This window comes from Protopterus annectens, chromosome 3.part0, assembly GCF_019279795.1.
Source record: "Protopterus annectens isolate FY-2018-M chromosome 3.part0, PAN1.0, whole genome shotgun sequence".
Taxonomy (NCBI): Eukaryota; Metazoa; Chordata; order Ceratodontiformes; family Protopteridae; genus Protopterus; species Protopterus annectens.
In genome coordinates this window covers 916,417,610-916,440,943 of record NC_056731.1, presented here as the reverse complement: position 1 = coordinate 916,440,943, position 23,334 = coordinate 916,417,610, and the positions used below count along the sequence as shown (strand labels likewise).

The 23,334-nt window shown below is 39.9% G+C and overlaps 1 protein-coding gene across 1 annotated transcript in view; it reads right to left on the bottom strand.

Annotated features, from left to right (window-relative positions):
- Positions 1-20,477: 20,477 nt before the first annotated feature.
- The window catches only part of THOC1 (THO complex 1), a 1,639,837-nt gene continuing 1,636,980 nt past the window's right edge, over positions 20,478-23,334 (bottom strand). The window contains exon 21 of the mRNA XM_044065238.1: positions 20,478-21,165. Coding sequence (XP_043921173.1) covers positions 20,885-21,165 — 281 coding nt within the window. The 3' untranslated portion in view covers positions 20,478-20,884. The remainder of the gene's footprint in view (positions 21,166-23,334) is intronic.

The window sequence follows — 23,334 nt, the reverse complement described above, 5'->3', positions numbered from 1 at the left end:
ATAAAAATGAGACACTGGCACTTTCCTACCTATCTGTTGAAAACAGAGGAATTTAAGGAATGGGTAGAGGAGATTATTCAGGAGCTATAAGAGAGAATAGAAATTTCTTCTGAAAATAAAGCTAGGGATTGGGACAAAATTTAGGTGGTGTTTAAAATAGGATGGAAATAAGAAAGGGAGCTATGGTTAAAAAGTAACAAGAATTACTTAGGACTGTCAAATGTTAAAGTATGGCAGAATAGGGGATAGCTCACAGAACAAGACGAGGATCAACTGAAGAATGCCAAGCAGAAAATAAGGGATTACTTCAATAATACACACAAGTTTAGAAAGACTGCTGTTAAGGAACTGTTTTTTGATAGTAACAGTAGAGCACAAAAACCTTTAGCACAACTCGGGCGCAAAAAGGGCTGTCGCCAAGCTTAGGGAGCATCTTGTAGAGGTATTGGAAATATATCAAAAATTGTATTCCAGTCTGTATAAAGCAGAGAAATATGGAAATCAAGAAAAAGGTACAAATGGAAATGTTTATGGAAGAGTTAAATATGCCAAGGTTAGAGGCAGATGAGGCTCAATTACTAATGGTTAGGATAGGAGGAGAGGAGATAAAAATTGTGATGTATAACCAATCTACAGGAAAGTCCTCAGGAATAAATAGTATTCCTGCGGAAGTTTGGAAGCTAGGAGGGGAAAACCGATAAAGATCTGGAAAGTTTTGTTTAACAGTATTTTTTAAGAGGGGAAAGTACCAACATCCTGGAAGAAAGCAGTGGTAGCTGTAATACCTAAACAGGGCAAAGATATATCAGACCCAACTTCATACAAGCCCATTTCAATATAAACCATGATTATAAAGTGTTCATATCTATAACGGCTAAAATATTAACAAAAGTAATGCCAGAATTGATAGATATGGATCAATGTGGTTTTGTGGAAGGGAGGCAAACATCTGACATTAACAGAACACTGATGATCCAGAGGAAAGCAGAATGCAAGAAAATACCATTATTGTTGGTGAGTCTTGATGCAGAGAAAGCATTTGACAGAGTAAGCTGGGACTTTATGAGCAGGGCAATGGAAGCATTTATATATCCTGAAAAAATTATAAGGTCGATTAGGAGGATATGAGGGATTGATCGGAGATGAAAATTAAAGTGGGTGGGGTCCTCTCTGAGAATTTCTGATTGACCACAGAAACCAGGCAGGGGGTGTCCTCTTTCCCCTTTGTTATTTGCATTACATTCAGAACCATTGGCAAACAAAATAAGGGACTCGGAAATTCAAGGATATAATTGGTATGGTAGTTAAGAAAAGCTGGCCCTATTTGCAGATATTTTATACCTGACAAAACCAGAAAGAGACATTGCAGTATTGTGGAACATTTTGAGACAGTTTCATATCTTTTTGGGATACAAAATTAATGAAGCTAAAACAAAGGCAACAGTGGTAGAATATGTACCCACACATGAATTGGTTCAGCAATATCCATATTTATGGGGACCTGATAAAATTAAGTATTTAAGAGTATGGATTAAAAATTATTCTGGTGTGGCAGCTAAGGATATGTGGGAAGAGACTAAACAAAAGATAATACAGAAACTAAAAAAATGGAAGCTTTGTTATATGGAGATGGATAGACACAGACAGTCAAAATGTTTTCAGTCCCTTCAGTCTTATACACATTTCAGGCAAATCAACCACAGGAGAAGTTGTGGATAGCAATTAAAGAGCTGAAGGACTTTATCTGTGAGGGGAAGATGGCAAGAGTCAAGCAAGATAAGATGATTCTTCCAGAAGAACAGGGCAGATTTGGATTACCCAATGTGAAGGGGTATTTCAGAGCTACACACTTAAGGCTCCTATACATAGCACAAGCAGAAAACTATAATTCAAAGTGGAAAGGGATGATGTTGAAATGGGGGGAAGCTCAAGAAACAGAGAGAGAGACTGGGATTTGGGATGCAGGCCTTTAAGGAGACTAGCAATAATTATACAGATTATTATATTCATAAAATAGCATAAAGGACTCTAAGCCAACATGGGAATGGAGAATAGAGAAAGGAGATTCTGCCAATACGGATGACTGCAATTCGGGATACAGAAAACAGGCAAGAGGGGGCTGGAATTTATTGGAGAAAACCAGCAAAGGAACCAAGGGTTTGGGAGCAAATAACTAGAGAGGGAAAGGTAATAGAATGGGAAGTGGCCAAGAATTTATTTGGAGTGCAGGTTAGAGATGCCTTCCCTATCGAGGACTGATATCATAGTATAGGCAAAGAGAAAGAAATAGGGGGTCCTAAACAAAAGGCCAGCATTGGTAGAGTTTTCAGTGGAATCTAGAACAGAAGCTGCCATTAAAAAGTAATAATTAGTACAGCATATAAAATATTGCATCTTTATACCTGCATAGTGTATCACTTTTAGTTGTAGTACACTTCAAACTGTTGTTATTCTAGTATTATTTGATGCAAAATGTATAGTGTCATTCTTCTGTACCCATGAAATTGTACTTTATTAATCTATGTTATAAGTGGAGCTTTTCTCCCCGGGACTCTGTTGAAAAAGGACTTGTGTCCAGTTGGACTTTCCCGGTAACTAAATGTAAAATAAAATAAACTATAAGAATCAATCACGGAAGAGAGATTGGATAAGCAACTCACAAAGAAACAATGGGAAGATAAATGTATGTCTCCCAAATGTGCAACAAAATCTAGAAGATTTAGGATTTTTGCTTGGAAATATTTACATAGATATTTTTATACCCAAAGTAGACTCCTGAGATTTTTTCCTCAGGTAGACAGCAAATGTTGGAGGTGTGATGGGGAAGAAAGAGGCAATTGGGAAAATATTTTGTGTGGTGAGTTGGATGACTTTTAAGGATTCCCTGCGGGATGCACTGGCAGAGATGCTGGGTGGGTAGATTGGTGTGAAGAGGGAGATGATTTTCTGACCTATGATACAGAATCGGAATTGCCTGTGCCTTGCTGTACCTAATCATGGTGGCTGTCAAAAAAGCTATTACTAGAAAATGGAAATCAAAATCTAAATCAACTATATTAGAAGCAGTCAATATAGTAACAGGGATAAAACAACTTGAACTGAGATCTTTGTAAAGGGCTACGAGCAAACTACCTCGGAAAAAAATGGGAATTGTAGCAACAATATATTCAGGGGAGGAATGAGGCATAAAAAAGGCAGGACTTAAGCTATGTAATGTTTGACTGAAAATGACTGGGTAGACTAAAAGATGTGTAATGTTTGCAACTAGGAGTGTGTCAGTGTGGTTTATGATGTAAAATGCTTGCAACTAGGATTGTATCAATGTGTTTTTTTTATTTATATAAATCTAGGACTGCTTATGCTGTAAGTGATGGTTTAATAAGGACATTTCTTGTTTTAAAAAAAGGGCAGGAACTGAATAATTTATGTAATATTCCTTAGGTTATATGACATATAGCAATATATGTAAAGTATGATGTTTAATACAGTTTGATTACTTTTGTATAAATGTAAATTTGCCTATGTCACAAGTGATAATTCAATAAAGGTGTTAAAAAAGGCACTGTGCTCAAAGTGCTTTTTTGGTTCAAGACACACTGCTGTAGTCAAACAACCAGAATTTACTAAGATATACACTGTTTCTGTCTCCAATTACAGGGTTGTTTCTATAAAATATTGCAATTACTATAACTTACAAGTTTTATTAGCATTATTAAAATCTGTACAGCAAATCTACTTTATAAGCTGTAAAAAAATGGAAATTTTCAAATGCGACTTAGCTACCACACAACAGTTTAACATATACTTGCAGTGCATTAAAAGCTTGGTTTTAGTAATACGTTACTATGACTGAAAACATCAAACCTACTGTTAATATAAAGAGAGGAGTGTAAATACTTACTTGCTAAACAATGAAAGAAAGAACCAAATGAGGCACTAACCATAATACAGTGGCATGATTTAATGGCTTCTTAAATGGCAAAAAGAAGAGATGAATGCCTGCCAAACCAGGTTTAATATGGGTGGCATGACAACCCATATCACTGCACACTGGGCTTGGGAAACTGGCAGTAGCACACACAGGGTAGGAAACCGCTGAAGAAAATGGCTTGATTCAGATGGCCAAAAAGCCCTTAAGTTTTTTTTTTTTTTTTTTGTAAATAATTTTCCCAAATATAATGCAGAGAAAAATTGCCAGAATCTTGATCCTAAAGAAAAGTGAGATGAAGGGAGTAGATACCTCCTTGTCTCCAAGAAAAATAAATCTGGACCTGATTCAAACAACAATAAATAGAAGGCCTTAGTCCAAATTTCTACATTTTGAAGAGGTTCGTAAAGTACAGTTTTGTACCTACCATAAATGTAGATGTCCGATAGATATGCAACTGCAGTCCTTACATATGGGTTGACCTGCCTTAGGCAGCCCTCGGTCAGCCAGATTCCAAAGTCTGGGTCCGGCGTCGGCTGATGTCGCCTCCTCCTCGACGTCACAGCGGCTGGGGTATAAAAGCATCAGCCGACGCCATCCTCCTCAGTGTTTCTTGCCCCAGATGCCAGGTGCCCCCCAAGGAAGGCTAAATTTAGAACTGGATAAAATTTCCAGACATACACAATAGCAATAAACAGATACACCATAAAAGATATCCCCAGCTAAGTATAAAAGGAGGGAAGTGGACCCAATACACAGAGGGGTAGGAGGGAGGGAAAACCTGACTGCATTTGCATATCTATCGGACATCTACATTTATGGTAGGTACAAAACTGTACTATGTCCTTCAAGAATGCAACTGCAGTCCTTACATATGGGTTGAATACCATAGCCAAGCTGGGGGTGGTAGGCTCTAAGATAAGGATGGTGTAGCTAAAATGCCCTGCAGGACTGCCGAAGCAAAGCCTGCTCGGGATCTGGAATATAAGGGTAGGTTGTAGTGCTTGGAAAATGTATGCACGGAGCTCCATGTAGCAGCTTCTAGAATGTCCTTTGTAGCCACCCCTCTTAGGAAGGCTGTGGAGGTGGCTGTAGCTCTGGTGGAGTGTGGCCTGATATTGGCTGGCACACCCTTTCCATGGAAAGAATAACAGAATCTGATGCAATGTCCTATCCAGTTTGAAATTGTTTGTTTGGAAATTGCCTTTCCTTGCACTCCAGGAGCGTATGCTACAAATAGTTGGTCAGACTTTCTGTTGGCCTTTGTTCTGTCCAAGTAGTAGCGTAGTTGTCTGTGAATGTCCAAAGTGTGCAGCAGCTTTTCCCCTTTATTTTGAGGATTGGGGAAGAAAGTAGGCAGGTGAATTGCTTGATTTAGAGACACCCTGGATATCACTTTTGGCATAAAAGAAGGATTGGTTCGTAAAGAAACCCTGTCCTGATGAAAAATGAGGAATGGAGGTACTGCCATAAGGGCCTGTATCTCCAAAACTCTTCTTGCTGAAGTAATTGCCAACAGGAAAACTGTTTTCCAGGAAAGAAATTGCAATTCTAAAGATGCTGCTGGTTCAAAAGGAGGAAGAGTTAATTTTTCCAACACGAAATTGAGGTCCCATGCAGGCACTGGTGGTTTTCTTGGATGTTTGATATTCTTTATCCCTCTTAGAAATTGTCTTGGCAAAGGATGTGAAAACGCAGGTGGATCAGTGTTGTATTTTGCTGAAATTGCTGAAGCGTGTATTTTTATGGAAGAATAAGAAAGCCCATTATGCAGCATGTCTGCCAAATATTCCAATATCTGTGGGATGCTCATTACTGATGCATCCTGTCCCTTGTTGGTATTCCAGATGTTGAATCTCTTCCATTTGGCTGAATAAGTCTTTCTGGTGGAAGGTCTGTGCGCTTCCAATAATATCTGTTGAACTTCCTTGGAGAGAGAGATATGGGGAGAAATCATGGGACCCTCCAAGCTGTCAGCTGCAGAGTTTGCAGGTTGGGATGAACCGTCCTGTAATTGTGCTGAGTCAAGAGTGGAAGCCATTGAGGCAGGGTCTACAACTTGGTGCAAGTTATGCTCCTTAGTAATGGATACCAGTGCTGTCTTGGCCAATCTGGAGCTATTAAGATGCCTTTCGGTTGCTCTGCTTTGATCTTCGGTAACACCTTGGTCATTAATGGTAGAGGTGGGAATGCATAGATTGTTAGAGAGTTCCAGCTGAATGAGAGAGCATCTATTCTCCAGGCTCGTGGATGGTGTGACCTCGAGCAGAACTTTTTCAGATGATGATTGAGGTGGGAGGCAAAGAGATCTATGTCCGGCTTCCCCCATGCATGAGTTATTTGTGCAAAAATGTCCGGATGCAACATCCATTCATGTGGATCCAGGATGTTTCTGCTTAGACTGTCCGCCAGAACATTGTCCCTGCCCGGAACAAACTGGGATTGCAGCTGTATGTTCAGTTTCAGGGACTTTTCCCAAAGAGTCATTGATAGTCTGCAAAGGGGGTAAGAATGAGTACCTCCCTGCTTGTTTATGTACCACATAACAGTGGTGCTGTCTGTCTATTAGTAGATGACCTTGTTGAAGATATTTTCCGAAGGCCTCGATTGCATGCATTACTGCTAACATCTCTTTTTGATTGATGTGTAGATGTACTTCCTGGGGACTCCATTGCCCTTGAATACATCTGCCCTCCATGTGCGCCCCCCATCCATGGTCTGAAGTGTCTGTTGTAACGGTTTGGCTTGCTTGAGGTTTGCTGAAAGGCATACCTTTGTTTAACTGGCTTGCTTGGGCCCACCACAAAAATTCCCTTTGTAGACATGGGATGAGTGGGATAATTGCTTCTAAGTTGTGGCTGTGTTGAGACCATAAACTTTTTAGGTACCATTGTAGTTTTCTCATGTGTAGTCTTGCCAGTGGAATCAGTAGAATGCAAGATGCCATGAAACCTAGGGCCTGCATGAATTTCCTTGCAGTCATCTGGGTGAGCTTTGCTAGGCTTTTGAAGTAATTTGGTAATTGTTCTTGCTTCTCTTCTGTGAGGTAAGCCATTTGTGATTCTGTGTCTAGTTTGGCTCCTAGAAAAATTATTTGTTGGGATGGCAGTAGTCTTGATTTTTGTAAGTTGACTGTGTATCCCAAAGCCTGTAGTAAGTGAATGACATAATTCAAGTTTTTTGTCAAGGCTTGCTTGCTGTCCGCTTGTATAAGGCAGTCGTCCAGGTAAGGGTATATTTGTATCCCCTGGTGTCTGCAGTGTGCAATTACTGATGCCAGGCATTTCATGAATACTCTGGGCGCAGTAGATAAGCCAAAAGGCAATGCTGAGAATTGATAATGCTCTGACCCTGCAAGAAATCTGAGGTATCTTCTGCAACTGTGTCTGATTGGGACATGCAGGTATGCCTCCTTGAGGTCCAGAGTAACCAGCCAAGACCCCTTGCCCAGCATGGGAAGGAGTTGCTGTAGCGTCAGCATTTTGAATTTTGGTACAATGAGAAAAGTGTTTAGAGCGGACAAGTCCAGTGTAGGTCTCCATTGCTTTTCTTTTCTTGGAACAAGGAACAGTCTTGAGTAAAATCCCTGGCCTTGTTCCTGAGGAGGAACCTTCTCTATTGCTTTGATTTGTCTCAGCTTTGAAACTTGTTCGAATGCCTCTGCCCTTTGATTTTGTGGCAGGTTTGGCATGCCTTGTCTTGTTGGTAAAGTATGGAAGTGGAACCTGTAGCCGTGGTCTATTATGTCCAGAATCCATTTGTCCTTTGTTAAAATGTGCCAATTTTTTGAAAATAAGGATAATTTTCCGCCTAAAGGTGCTTCTCTTTGAGCCTTGGTTGGCGGTGTCAAAGTCAAGTCACTGTGATTGTCCCTGTGGAGCAGGGGAAGTCCCTGTGCCACCTCTCTGATTAGTCGGTTGCCATTGGCGTCCCCTGTAGGAGCCTCTGTATTGCCCTCTTCCTCGGGCACGCCTGTTTTTTCCCCTTTGAAACTTCTCAGTGTCCGGAAAGGACCAGTTCTTAGAAGGCCAATTCCTGCTGAACCTAGGTGGCTGAACCTGGAGGAAATCCTTGACTGTTTGCACTGATTTAGCCTTTTCCTCAATTGATTTCAACACATCCTGAGCATTAGCACCAAATAGCTTGTGTTTTTCCAGAGGTGCATCTAGAAGCTTTGCTTTAACATGATCTGGTAATGGCTGTTCTTTCAACCATGCATGTCTACGTATGACGGCCCCTGTCATAGCTGCCCTACATGAAGCTTCCAATGCATCATAACCACACTGAAGAAAATGCTTGCTAACCTACTGTGTGTTATGGACCAAATCCTGCAAGGCCTTTCTATCTAAAGGCTCAGGAGAGGCTAACTTTTTCTGCAAATCATCCATCAAGAAATCCTGATACTGAAACATATGAAAAAGGCAATTGAGGGCTCTCATGGCAAGAGTGGTTGAGGTATAAACTTTTTTTTCCCCACCTCTCCAGGGACCTAGCTTCCCTGTCTGAAGGCAAAGGATTTTTGGCCGTGGATGTGGCCACCCCTTTGGGCCCCTGGGAAATTGTTTCTAGATCAACAGCATGGGCCTTAAAGAAATGTTTGTGAGTTTCAGGAACCCTGTAGTATCTGTCCGGCTTGACAGGAGCAGGAGGGAGAGAATCAGGAGAAGCACTCGAATCTGAGTGCACATCATCCAGTACATCTAACACTGGAGGTATAGCTAAAGGCCTGTGTTGGGGAAGCTTAAGGAAGGTACGAAGCCATTTCCTGGAGTCGGAGAATTCCTGGCCCTGCCACTGAAAGTGCTCTCTCATGGAGTGGAGAACTTTCCCAAAAGAGATATCCTCAGGAGGAGAGGCAGAGGGAATGGAATCCTCTGCATCTGAATCCTCGTAGGCCTGGAAGGACTCTTCCCGGGTATCTGAGTGATCAGAGTCACCAGAGGCTTCATCTGAAGAAAGGGTGTCTGTATGCTCAACCCTGGGCCTTTTGTCAGAAGGTGGCTGAGATCCCCTGTCAGGATGGGCCTGGGAGCCTCTGATTAAAGAAATTAAATCTGCAGCTAAAGACATAATTTGTTTATCAGGAGTGGGCTGAGGCAAAACTTTAGGAGGGTGAGACTTAGCCTGGCTAGCAGCCTTAGCACGTGTGTAGGCCTTGATAGACATAGACATAGGGGGCCTAGCTGCCCCACATGCAGGAGTAACCTTGTCCACTGGTATGGTCTCAGGCAAGTCTTGGGCTTCAGTTTCTGGAGGAAAATCAACAACCGGCACCGGCACAGGCTCCGGGGCCGGAGTGATTGGTAAAGCGGTGTCGTCGGTCCGAAGTGGTGGAACAACCGCCTCAGAAGAGACCGATGCACTAGCGGTAGTTTTTGGCGTGGTGTCGGTGGAAGTCGCGGGCCAAGAATGTCGGTCCCGGTCCTTCCGTTTTTTGGAAATATGAGGTGTCGGTTGTTCCGACGGCATGGTATAAGAGTATTTATCGCCAAAAAAGTCTTCAGCAAACTCTGCCCGGCGCCTGAGTGTGTGCTTATTGAAGCAAGCACAGGCCGAGACGTCGTGGTCTGGGCCAAGGCAGGGGAGGCAGTAAGAATGGAAGTCCTTATGAGGTATTTGTTTACCACAAGACAAATGGTTATTAACCTTTTCAGTTTTTTCTGACATCGGCTGAGGCAAGAAAAAGATCCCCAACGGGGTACTTAGCTTTTTGATGACTTCGGATACGTAAAACACAGGAGCTGACCGACCGGCACTTGCGAACTGCTTCTGCTTCGGGCACCGCGCAGCAAGAAAGACTGAGGAAGATGGCGTCGGCTGATGCTTTTATACCCTAGCCGCTCTGACGTCGGAGAGGAGGTGACATCAGCCGACGCCGGACCCAGACTTTGGAATCTGGCCGACCGAGGGCTGCCTGAGGCAGGACAACCCATATGTAAGGACTGCAGTTGCATTCTTGAAGGACATCTATCCTTTTAACCATCAGCTTTGGAGACGTACATACATTCAAAAGGAAGATGATACTTAAATGATGGGGCACATAGGTAACTAAATAATGAAAAGACGAAAGTAACTGATTTCAGCCAAGAGGAGTCTAAGTACCCTACATTCCACAGTCAACTTTTCTGAAGGTGTCTTCAACACTCAGCATGAGGATTTCCAAACTAAGCTCTATGCCAAACATGTCCATAATCCAATGTCAGCTCCATCAGTCTGTCAAAATACTCTGGTAATGACTTGTCAGCTAAGACTATAGTATAGGGTTTAGGAACATACAGCTGGAGCTTCTAAATGCTACACAATCATAATGGGTAACACAACCACAAATCACATAAATGTTATGCCAAGTCCACCAAATATTTAGAAAATTTACTTATTTTTTCCCCCTTTTTTTTTTGACACCGCTGCCTGCTTACCATCTTGTCTCCCTCTCAGCTACATGGTCCATTCTTTGCAGATCACCAGAGCAACAGCTCGCCTAGAGAGGACATCATTCAGGCAACCATCAGAGCTGGTTTGGGATTTTTGCATTTTGGTTCCCCAACCCCACCAAATAGATCATGTACCACCTTAGGGATGCAGTGGGCACGACAGTGACTAACACTTGGTTTCACAAGTGATGTAACCCCTTAAGGCTGCCCTTCTCCCATCAAAGCTAACATTTTTGTGATTGCTGATCGACATCTGGGATTATATTGTGAGAATGACGGCCTAGACGTATGTTTTACCTACTCCCACAAAGAGGAAAGCTGACAGAGCTATGTCATTCCATTCCTTCTATGCCAGCTCCAGTAGGCTAGGCACCTGAACCACTATTCAAACTCAATCCGGGCTTTACTCCTTCATGTCAATACGATATTTAGAAGATAACACTGATTATTGCCTCACCTAAATCCTTTCTCATTTACCAACATACATAATTAGTTTCACAGTTTTGGTATTTAGAAGGCCTTTAGAAAATACATAAGCTCTTACACAGCATGCAATGACCTAGTCTGAAGGCTTCATTTAGTATAAGAAAATATTCACTGCTGTATAACAGCATTCACTGCTGTACAGTTAGCACATAATTAACCAAGTTTCCATGACTCATACATACTACTGTGAGTGACGAGTGCCAGGACACATAGACTTTCACTTTATATTACACTACTGAAGCCTTGGAAACTAACACGCGATTAAGTAAATCTAAATGGGGATACATTGGGAGCAGGAATCTCCACTTATCTGTACTCTGTTACACCAGACAGCCTCTAGTATGTTGAGAAACATCCAAAATCCAATACATCCTTCTGTTGCTACTACTGTCCTTCCCCCAAAATAAATACACACCCATCTATATACACATACTATACATACATACGTATTATATATGTACATGTATACAAGTACAGTAATTTAAAACTGCTGGTGTGTCAAACCACAATTTCAAAATTCCTAGAGTTCATTTTTTTTCAGTGGTCTAGTGTTATTGTACTGTACTACAGTGTCAATTGTCCATTCCCAGATCACTCAACAGCTGTTTGTGTCCCAGTGCGACTGTACTGCAATGCAGTGCTAATAACTCATGACAGTAAATTGCACTGCATGTCTAGTGGCCCACTATTAGTGCACTGAACTGAAAAAAATCACAATGTGTAATGGTGCAAAACACTGCAATGTAAGCTACTTATTAACACAAGGCTCTGCTATGCTAACTGCCATTAATTGTTTAATGTTAGTAGTCAGGTGACAGCAAAGCGGACTGCAATTCCCATGACCATGCGGTAGCTGACACTACTACAGTGCATATGGCCTAAAGACAATGTATTGTTTTGCACGTTTTTTTTCTCTGGTTGCCTGTTGATCCCCAACCTACTAACATATTCTAAGTTGCCTCATAAAAATCGCATTACTACTGCAAAACCAGAATGATGAGCAAATAATTGTAAAACTGCTGTCATGAAGTTAGTAAGTTGATAGAAAAACAGATTTTGCATTAGCATACATTTTCTAAAGGATATGAAGCACAACTCAAATGTCTGATGTAATTTAGTGACTACAACCATTCATCCACAGCCCCTTCTTTCACATATTTGCACATAGGGTCAGGGTGTCACTACAACAATGACAATCTTCTAAAGCCAAGGTTTACACTGCTGGGTGACTAACCCTGACGTGGTAGCTCTTCCACAGCACACACTTGCATGTGCACACACACCTATGGCCAATTTAGAGTGTCTAATCCACCTACTGCATTCTAAAGACATGCAGTAGGTGGACTGGACACACTAAAGTGGTTATAGGTGTGACTGTCCAATCCACTTACTACATTCCAAAGACACGCAGTAGCTGGACTGGACACACACCACATTTATGGCCAGTTTAGTGTGTCCAATCCACCTACTGCACGTCTTTGGAGTGCGAGAGGAAACCAAAGCACTGGAAGGAAATCCACGCAAACACAGGGAGAACATGCAGACTCCACACAGAAGGCGCACCCCAGCCGAGACCTGAACTGGGGAACCTCTTACTGTGAGATGACAACAGTATCTGCTGCACCACTGTGTCGCTCCAGTGACTACAGCCTTCAACGATTTAATCAAAAGACAACAAATTTTACCAGGAAAGTACAGTTGTATAAGATCTTACCATAACAGTAGATATCCTACTGGTAACCATTTGGCTGAAAAATCAAACTTGCATAAAGTCTGAGATGCTATTTCTCAGAATATTCCCTTTTCTTTGAGGTATGGCGATCTTGGAGTTGGTCTAAAGTTGGGGGGGGGGGGTGGCATGCAAAACGAAGTTTAAAGGAGAAGAGAGATTTTCTAAATTCACTCTTCTTCCATGTTTTCTGTCTTTCTTTTTTGGCACTCGGCATTCCGAGTGCTGACACTTCAATACGGAGCCTGTTCTACTTCTCACTGTTGCAGCATTTTGTCCTGTCCTCCTGCTCCTCTCTTACTTTGTTACCCTCTTTCTGGTTCTTAAGGATCATTAGTAAACAGGTTACAAAAAAAAAAACATCAGATAAGAACAGCATCATAAAAGAATAAAGAAAAAATGTCAGTAAAAAAAGTAAATATATAAATAAGAAAAATAAATGTCAGAAAAAAGTCTTATTTCTAGTTAAGGATATTGTTACACAAGTTCACAACCTTCTGTGTTAGTGTTTTTCTCTGCATATACTGATCCCACACTTCCCATGTTTCCCTATGTAACTTGCTCCTTTTTAAAATATCCCATTCTAGTTGTTTTACCTCTGTTTCTATCTTCGCTACTTCTAGTAAAGTTGGTTTAAGACTTTGATTTCCATTTCCTAGCAAATGCTATTTTAACAGCCATCATAATTAGAATCAGCAAGGCCTTACTATGTCTAGGCAATTCTGATTCTGTATCATAGCTCAAAAAAAATCATTTCCCTAGTTACACCAATTTGCTCACATTGCATCTCCGACAGAGCAGTCTGCAGGGAATCTTTAAAGGCTGCCAACTCATTACACTCCCAGAAAATATGTTCCCAGTTACCTCTTTCTTCCCCATCACACCTCCAACATTTGTTATCAACCTGAGGAAAAATTCTTTGGAGTCTACTTGGGGTATAAAAATACATATATAAACACTTCCAAGCAAAGATATTAAATAATCTAGACTTTGTTGCAATATTTGGGAGACATACATTAATCTCATCGTTTCTTTGTGAATTGCTTATCCAATCAATCTTCCCAATTCTTTCCAACCTCCTCTGATCGATTCTTACAGTTATCATGCAATATTTTATATGCTCTACTAATTATTAATTTTCTTAATGGCAACATCTATTCTAAATTCTACTAAAAACTATACAAATGCTGGTCTTTTGTTTAGGACCCCCCTATGTCTTTCTCTTTGCCTATACTCTGATATCAATCCTTGATAGGGAAGGCAATCTGTAACCTGCAGTCCAAATAAATTCTTGGCCTCTTCCCGCTCTATTACCTTTCCCTCTCTAGTTATTTGCTCCCAATACCTTGGTTCCTTTGCCGGTTTTCTCCAATAAATGCCTCTTACTTATTGTCTGTATCCCTAATTGCAGTCAGCCCTATCATCAGAATCTCCTTTCTCCATCCCCGTGTTGGCTTAGTTCTTAGAATACTTTATGCTACTTTTGAATATAACATTCTATATGCCTATTGTTATTATTCTTAAAGGTCTGCATTCAAAATCCCAGTCTCTCCTTGTTTCTTCAGCTTACCCCTCTTTCATCATCTCTTTCCACTTTGATTTATAGTTTTCAGCTTGTGCTATGTACAGGAGCCTTAACTATGTTGTTCTGAAATACCACTTCAAATTGGGCAATACCAATCCACCCTGTTCTACTGGAAGAATAACCTTATCCCACTTGACTCTTGGCATCTTCCCCTCCCAGATAAAATACTGAATTCTGAAGAAGTCCAATGATTTACAGGATGAAAGCACTTAATATTAACATTAAATTTTAACTCGACTGAGTGGTATTCCTTTCCTTTTTTGTTTCTTTAACAGATAAAAAATCTTCAGAGCTCTTTATTAATTGCTACCCACAACTTCTCCTCTTGGTTGATAACAATATGCCTGACCTGTGTATAAGACTAAAGGGATTAAAACATTTTAAGTGCTTGTATCTTATTATCAATAGCCATATAACAGAGCTTCCATTTTCTCAGTTTTTATCTTTTGTTTAGTCTCTTCAAACATATCCTTAGCTCCCCACATTGGAATAATTTTTAATCCATACTCCTAAATACTTCATTTTATCATGTCCCCATAAGTGTGGCTATTGCTGAATCAATTCATATGTAGGTGCATAATTTACCGCTATTAACTTTGTTTTAGCTTCATTCATTTTGTAGCATGCAAATATGTGAAATGGTCTCAATATGTTCTACAGCAGTGTCATTTCCCTTTCTGGTTTTGTCAGATATAAAAATGCTGTCTACAAATCGAACCAGCTTTACTTCACTACCATACCAATTATATCCTTCAATTTCTGAGTCCCTTATTTTCTTTGCCAATGGTTCTAAATATTATGCAAATAACAAAGGGTAGAGAGGACACCCCTTGCCTTGTTCCAGAGATGATCAGAGAGGACCCCACCTACTTTAATTTTTGCCCCAATCTTTCACATATCCTCCTAATGAATCTTATAGTTTTATCAGGGAATGCAAATGCTTCCATTGCTTTGCTCATGAAGTCCCAGCTTACTCTGTCAAATGCTTTCTCTGCATTAAGACCTACTAACAACTGTGGTATTTTCTTACACTCTGCTTCCCTCTGGTTCATCAGTGTGTTCTGGTAATGCTGGCAAATGTTTGCCTCCCCTCCACAAAAACACACTGATTCATATCTATCAATTTTGGCATCACTTTTGCCATTACAGACAAACACTTTATAGTCAAGGTTTAGTACTGAAATGGGCCTGTATGAAGCTGGATCTGATGGATCTTTACCCTCTTTATGTATTACAGCAACCACCGCTTTTTTCCAGGATGTTGGTACTCCTCTTAAAACACTGTTAAACAAGACCATCCAGATCTTTATCATTTTTTTCCCTCCTTGCTTCTAAACTCCCACAGGAATACCATCTATTCCTGGGGTCTTTCCCGTAGATTTGTTATACATCATTTGTATCTGATCTCCTCCAACCTGTTAGTAACTAATCCTCCTCTACCTCTAACCTTGACATATTTAATTATTCCATAAGCACTTCCATTTGCAAATGAAGGATTCTGCTTTGTGCTACCCAACTATGAGATATGTACTGAGCTGCTTGACTCTCTACGCCTACTGTTCTGGTCTGCCTTCTGGTACAAGCTCTGTTGCATGCCAACAGTCCTCAAGAGAATGTTTTATAGTGTAAATATTTCTATGAAAACAGGTTCTCTAGAACTGCAGAAATGGAGGCACGGAGACTGGTTTTGCTATGGCCCTGATGCAAGTAAAACTAAAACCACTCCCCTATACGGAACTGGTATTCTTTGTACTGGAGTACAACTCAAGATATTGTAGAAAGTCTTGTTGTTGCCTTGATACTACAAGCAGTGCTTCAGACATCTTTCCCAAGATAGACTTCATTATGTCAACTGCCACTACAGAGATGGCCTACTTTACAAGACAAGCACCATCTCTGTAGTGATAACTGCACGGGATTTATTCTTGACCGGGGCGTCAGGGGAAACTATTCTTTATCAAAGCCAGGAAACATGCTGCAGTAAAAATCAGAGACAGAAATAAAAAGCTGTGGCTCATACAGCTATACAGTGAAATGTACCAGTCCTCCTACTGCTTACCTCAAATCAAAGAATACATTTGCATAAACATTCCTTGCTTCAATTTCCCCCTCACTGTACTATAGCCACCCCTGTTTGAACACTATCACAATTCTGTGTGTCCAAGAACGAGTAAGAGATTAAAGCAAGCCCTTTTCAGAGCAATCAGTCTACTCAATGGATATTGTCCATTATAATCATGAAAGAGAAATAAAATAGAAATTAAGATTGCTAAAACATCTGAAAATCTCCAGCTGTGAAAAATACATTTTAAAATTTAAAAGACTGCTTTTTGTGTGCAGTTACAACTTGCCAATATTCTGTCAAGCTGCAAGATGCTAGACGAGGTCTTAGGCAAGTGGCCACCCAAGCAAATAAAATCAGATAGTTGATTTAGGGAGGTGCTTTTCTTAAAAAATACAGAAGTGGATGGGGTAGACACAGCTAAGGAGGAAAGTGGAAAACAAAGTTGAGTAAATAAGCTTCTTTAATGAATTGTGTCCTTTTTAAGCTGACACCCAGAGAAGGCACCCTCACCAATCCATAACTTTATTATGGCTTTGCTCTGCAGTACTCTAAGTAGTCAATACTATTTTTTTTTATTTTGTTCCAACTCAAAATGCCCTACAATTGTGCCTTTTAGTTGGACCTTCTCTTTCCCTATTATGCACCTCAGAGTCCTCAAAAGATGGAGTTTCTGAGGGTTTATGATTAGCAAGCAGTGTGGATAAAAACGAGGCAAAAAAATAAATAAAATAGGATTAGCATGCTTTACTTTCTTATGACAAAACACCATATGATCTCCAAATTTATTTAAAATAGCAGCACTCCATAATTACTGCAACACATGTCTAGACAGAGTACATGAAACTTTCATCCAGTGACAAGTGTCCCCCCTCCACACCACCTTACAAAGGGATAGGGGCTGGGTTAGCATGCATAAAGGCATTCCTATATCTTACCTGAAAAGAAACTTTCTGTGATGCTTCCACTACAAAAGACTCTCAGATACACACCAAATACAGCAGCATACATGTACAACATTAAATTTATCCCCTCACCTTCTTTATTATTACCCCTAATCTGTAAACACTCGTATGCACATACCCAACTCCTAATGGCAACGGTTTTGTCATTTAATTCCCAAACCCACACTTACCTTACCCACATGCAGTAAATCTGCCTTCTTTTAACAACTATGTAACACTGGATAAGAACTATTGATGAGTTACCCAAGCAGTTCACTAACTGAAGACTCATGACAGTGAATGACACCTATATATATTTTGTGTGTGCATAAATATACAGATACAATTATATCATCAAATTTGGAACATACAAAATCCCGAACAGCATAATACCAAACCTGAATGCACATTCACCAGACATCACTGGACCAGTCACTGAGCCTTCATGTGGGCATAGATAAAACAACAAAAAAATCTCTCAATATCACTTTGCCCCAGCAAATGTTGCCATTGGTAAAGGTGTTTTTTTGGCACAACTTAAACATGGCCTTCTTATCACAACTACAACCTCAAAATAAAACTCATCTACTCTTCAGAGCATAGCCATTGCCATTTGTCAGTTCATATGCATCTCCCCACCTCAAGAACATCAATGCCTCACCTTCTCCAAAGATGAATGGCTCCCAGTTAACCAAACAGCCAAACTCCTCCTAGGCATACAAAATATTAACACATGGTACAGCGGTAACGTTGTTGCCTTACAGCAAGAGGTTCTCCTGTTCGATTCACATCTGGAGTGCCTTCTGTGTGGAGTTTGCATGTCCTCCCTGCAGCAGAGTGGCCTTCGAAAGACAATGCGTGAATGGGTGTGCCTTCGCTGAAGGTTGGGCATCGGGCTGGCAACTCAGCACCATAAAAAATCTGCTGCCAATCATTAGCGGACCGGAGTTCCGCTGTGGTGACCCCTAACCAGGAAAAGACGAAAAGACAAACAACATTCACCTTTAGCGTCTAAACCTAGGGTCAAAACCTCTTCCTGCAACCTCAGAAATCTTGCTTAGGCAATCTCCACATTACAAGCCCCCCTTTACCAAGCTAAGCTACTCTGACCAAGGTTTCTCCATCTTAGCTTCTAAACTCTGGGAATGCCTTCTCACCTTTCTGAGAGAAATTTCTGAGTTAGTCATCAAATGAAACATCTCCTCAGACAAGCACAATGCAACTGCTTTTTAACGCATCACATTTTTAATACACCAACTCTTTTTGAATGCAACTCTCAACTTCCTAACTCTACCCTTGTAGCTTTCTACTCTGCTTCCTGACTCTACCCTGCAACTTCAGGACCTTTTATTTTTCTGCATCTTTCATGCTGCTTCTACTGTCTGTAGCTCTGTATGTGAAATGGCAAAGTTCCCTCCAATATGCTTTATGTGATCTTTTCTTCCCTACCATTCCCTCATTCCCCTCAATGAACCATTGCTACACAGTGTTGCTCCACCTCCACAGATTATCTACACCATTCTGACCTCATCAACTATCATTTTCCTTCCATCCTTAAATGTCCTCATTGCCTCTCACTCTGCTTTTAATCTTATCTACAAATTCTCCTGTAATTCTCCTTGTTCCTCTATTCAATTACTGTAAATATTACACATAAAATGACTGTAATAACCACTGGCATTGTATATGACAGCATTTGAAACAGTTTATTAGCTTGTGTCTCAAACTTGTTTGTTCTGTTAACCTGCATGTCTCTTACTAACTCCTGGACAAATGTGTGCTTATTTTATTATGATTTACTCTACATCTCTTTCTGTATTCTCTTTTTAACTATGATACATTCATCTGGGTTGTGCCTGGAATTGGTCAGTTGTCATCAGTTCATAACCCTGGTAAATAAAAATTGAGTAGATAGATGTATTAAAAAAATGCACACAACAAATATACTACATACCCAGAAAACAAACCCACTAAAGACAACTAAGTATTTTATGACGGGGCAAGTCCCCCACACCCCACACACATATCAACTTCATACTTGCACACACATGAAGAACGGAAAGTTCCAGAAGAAAGGAACTGCGGTTAGTGCACACCAAGAAACTGCACTGTCAGCAATTTTAAACTGAAAATAATCACTGTTTTGCCCCTCAGATTCTTCCCATTTCCAACTTGTTGCTTGCAAATATGATAAAGTACACCTATAAATCCATTCACTGCATAATAGCAAAATGTACATTTAAGACACAAAAAAATCACAACAGCTATTGTATTCCTGTCAAGTCACATAATAAAATCTCTTGTCTCCAGACAATTATGTACACATTCAGCACAGAATTCAACATTAATACATTTGACCAAACATGAATTTAACATTCAAGGCATTCAAGTATTCCAGCAGCACTACTGTGTCAGACAAACGAGTTTAAGATTCAGCAATACAAATGCACAAACACCACATATATTCACGTGTGTAGGTGTACTTAGAAATGTTTTAACATTAACGTCAACCCCCCCTTTCAAGACAGAAGCAGACACAGGATATCAGGGTCATTTACTAATAACCAATGGAAGATGGACATGACCAGGGGAGGCTAAGGCTTCTTTGGAGTCTTTTGAAAAGGATGTCTTCTATAAGAATATTATAAAAAGTTAACCTGCTCTTGAAAAAGAACCCTTATGTGACAGGGAGGATGAAGGCACCTCAGGGGGAGGGGGGCCTGCCATGGATAAGGAAGAATCTGATCTCTTAACAGAGAAATTTTTGACTTCCTTAAATGTTTATATTCCCAAGATAAGGACACTTTTTTTGATGAAGGGTGGTTATGAAAAAGGAAAGGATGATCTGGCTTTCCATTTCTTTGACATTTTTTTCATATAATAGTAGATCATGGCAACTTTACTCCTTCTTTTAAAGTGATACAAAAATGTATGATTCTGAATGAAAGCTAGGCCTACCCAGAATATCCAAGCAATACATGACCAAAGTTTAAAACAAGCCCCTAATGGCTTAGACATTACTTTTCTCAGCAGAATAAATGAAAACAGAAAAAAAAAACACGTGTTATTTTGAAAATGATGGGGAGGGGCACCATTGACAACAATTTACAGCATCACTGCAAGAACTGCACTCTGGTTGAAACTCAAGTTATGACAGTGGGATCCACAGCTGCTCTTTACAGTTGCTCCTTCATTAATGACTAGTTAAGTGCAATGGTGCAGCACCTCCACTGTGAACTAAGAATTGTCTATAAAGAGATGCTACATGGTGACAGGCTATTAAAAGAACCTGCTGACTAAAATAGACTTGGATAAAGCAAACGGCAGTTTAATGTCCAACCTGATATCCTGCTATAGCCAGAAGCTTACCAATTTTATTACAGTTATGGCTTAATAAGATGGAAGAGAAAGCAGATGCTACTTCACAAGTAAGTTGATAAAAATCTGTCGGTGTACTACAGGCTTTATCTGCAACATATCTGGGCTAACTACCAATAACAAAAAACAGTGCTCAAATTTTATTTATCCACCATCTGCACACATGCTGTAAATGCACACTGCTGTAAATTCACACTGCAATCTGGGTAATCTTAAACAAAAGATGCAATTATTACAGTTCTGATCTAAGAATACAAACATGATTTATTTTATACAATAACAGAACTTGCAACAAACTAAGAAATATAACAAAAATCATATTAATAAATGCTACAAATATTTTAGTCATTTCCTAGACTTTCAGTAAGTTCACTCAATCCAGCATTATTCAAGGCAGAAAGCAACTCCCCTAAGGTAGCATGTTGTCCTTCTCGGTCCTGCCAGGAGACCAACAGAAGCTTGGCTCTCATTTTCACATCTTCCACATCTGACTCAATCTCTCTAATATCAACTTCCCTCATTTCTAAGTAAGGTGCAAGGGTTCTCCAATGCGTCCCAAGTCGGTTTGCAAAAGAATCAATTTGTTCTCCTGTCAGATGCTTATGAAGATTGACTTCTGGACCTGCAAGAAAGAAACAAAACCACTGTAACAAACAAAATGATCTCAAATAAAAATAAATGAAACTTGCAGTACAGTCTACCAAAGCTGGAAATTAGTAACCTTTAAAGCCTAATTTTATTTACCCATAGTTAAAAGAAATGCTCTGCAAAATACTTTAAGGTCTTAACACTTATCTTTTAAGCATTTAACTTTAATGGTTCGACACAAATAAGTGTCTTCTTTCACAAACTTACTAACTGTAGCAGAATTCTGTAACTGAATTTCCTTCGGCTGTCCTTGTAACACTCATGCTTCTACTGACAGAAATACCACCAATGCTTGCCACTCTGGACAGTGCCCACCATTAGTCAAACATATGGACATGAGAGTAAGAATAGAAGGACCAAACAACGGCTGACACTTTTTTCAGAATGCCATCACCAACATAAAAGGCATGTGCACACTAATGCAAAGAAATACTTTATATCATACACATGTAAAAAGCAACAGCAAAGAAACTAAGCAAGTCTGGTGTTGCAGAGTTCGGGAAATAACCATTTTCTCTTCTCTCATTTCAGGTATCCCAAAATAAATTTAAATTTTCTAAGTATTTTGGCATCCACTTGCAAATGATTCCACCTATCACACTCCCAGGGCAGAACTATTTCCTAACTTCCAAACAGACTGCATTCCCTTAAGCTGGTTGGCATGCCTCTTGTATCTACCATGTACTTCTTTTTCCGGCATAATTCCTTCACAGTTCCCTGTTTTGTTTGCTTAAATCACATCACACCTGTCCCTGCTCTTAACAAATGGAAAATGGAACAGTTTCCTAAATCGCTTTCACTCCATATGATATTCCATCTGCTCCCTCCTCATAATGGCTGACATTCTTTGTTTATATCTTCCCAATAAGTCTCTTCCTTTAAGGACTTGAGACTTAAACGCAATATTCCAGCTGTGATCATTGAGAGCTTGAAAGAAGGACATCATTACAGGCGTATTCTTGGATTATGTACACTGGATATATCCAAAAATCAGGTTAGACCTTGCTAGTGTGTTTTTGCTCTGAGCCTGTTCATTATTTTTATAATAAACTGTAACTCCTCTTATTCTGGGATGTTGAGACTGACCTCCCCATTGTCTCCTGCATCCCTGTGTTTTCCTTCCACAAGCACAATACCTTGCACAGAGGTGAAATAAGCAAAGCTGCTACCTCCCAGAGCATGCTTCCATCTATACTCGCATCCTCATTGGATATTACACTCTCTTTCTCTACCCTGGTGTCATCAACAATTTAATTTTCCAGGTCTTTTATGACAACACAGTAAAAAAAGACTAGCTCTAGAACAAATCCCTATGGGACAAAAGCTGTCACCCCTACCTCCTAAGAGTCCCACACCTTTACAGACAGACACCATGTGCCCTACTACTCTCCAGCAACTTCTCTACTCCCCTGCAGAGTTTGTTGCCCATCCCTATTCATCTCAGTTTTATAAAAAATTATTACCTAAGAAAATGAGTTAAAGGTTTTATGGTCATTAAATCATATACATAATCTTTTGTCTACTTCTCTAGTTAACCAGTCACAGAAACTGTTACAAGAGGTACAGGTCCAAAAGTATGACTGTCAACATTACATGAAAATGGCCTTCAAGAACATGGACTGCCACAAACTTTTTTTAAACTCCTTTATTAAATTACCGTAAGACATACGCACACACAAAATGGAAATTAAAACAAACCATGTCAACATTGTTTCTCATTTACATACACTACAAACAGCCTAGGTTTTCATTTCGTCCAACATTATGTAAGTTGCTCAATTCCTGCCTTTCCTTTAACCTCACTCTTTCAGAACATTATATTTATTTATTTATTGTCATTTGTTAACCGGGTTAGTCCAGCTGAGCCAGGTGCCCATTTTTGGTGGAGACCCGAGGAGAAAAGCTCCAGAATACAAGTAACAATATAACAAAAGTATTAAAATATCCCAAAATAGTTATGTTAACAATGATACAATTTCAATTTGTGATTAAATTGAAAAATTGGAATGATTTTTTATATAGTTCTTATTCAAGATGCAGAAAGCAGGAACATAACATCAAATAAACTCAATATATAAAGGTAACCATTATAAACATCATGTGTATGAGTATATACAAGAAAACAGGGTCTAGGTAGGGGTCT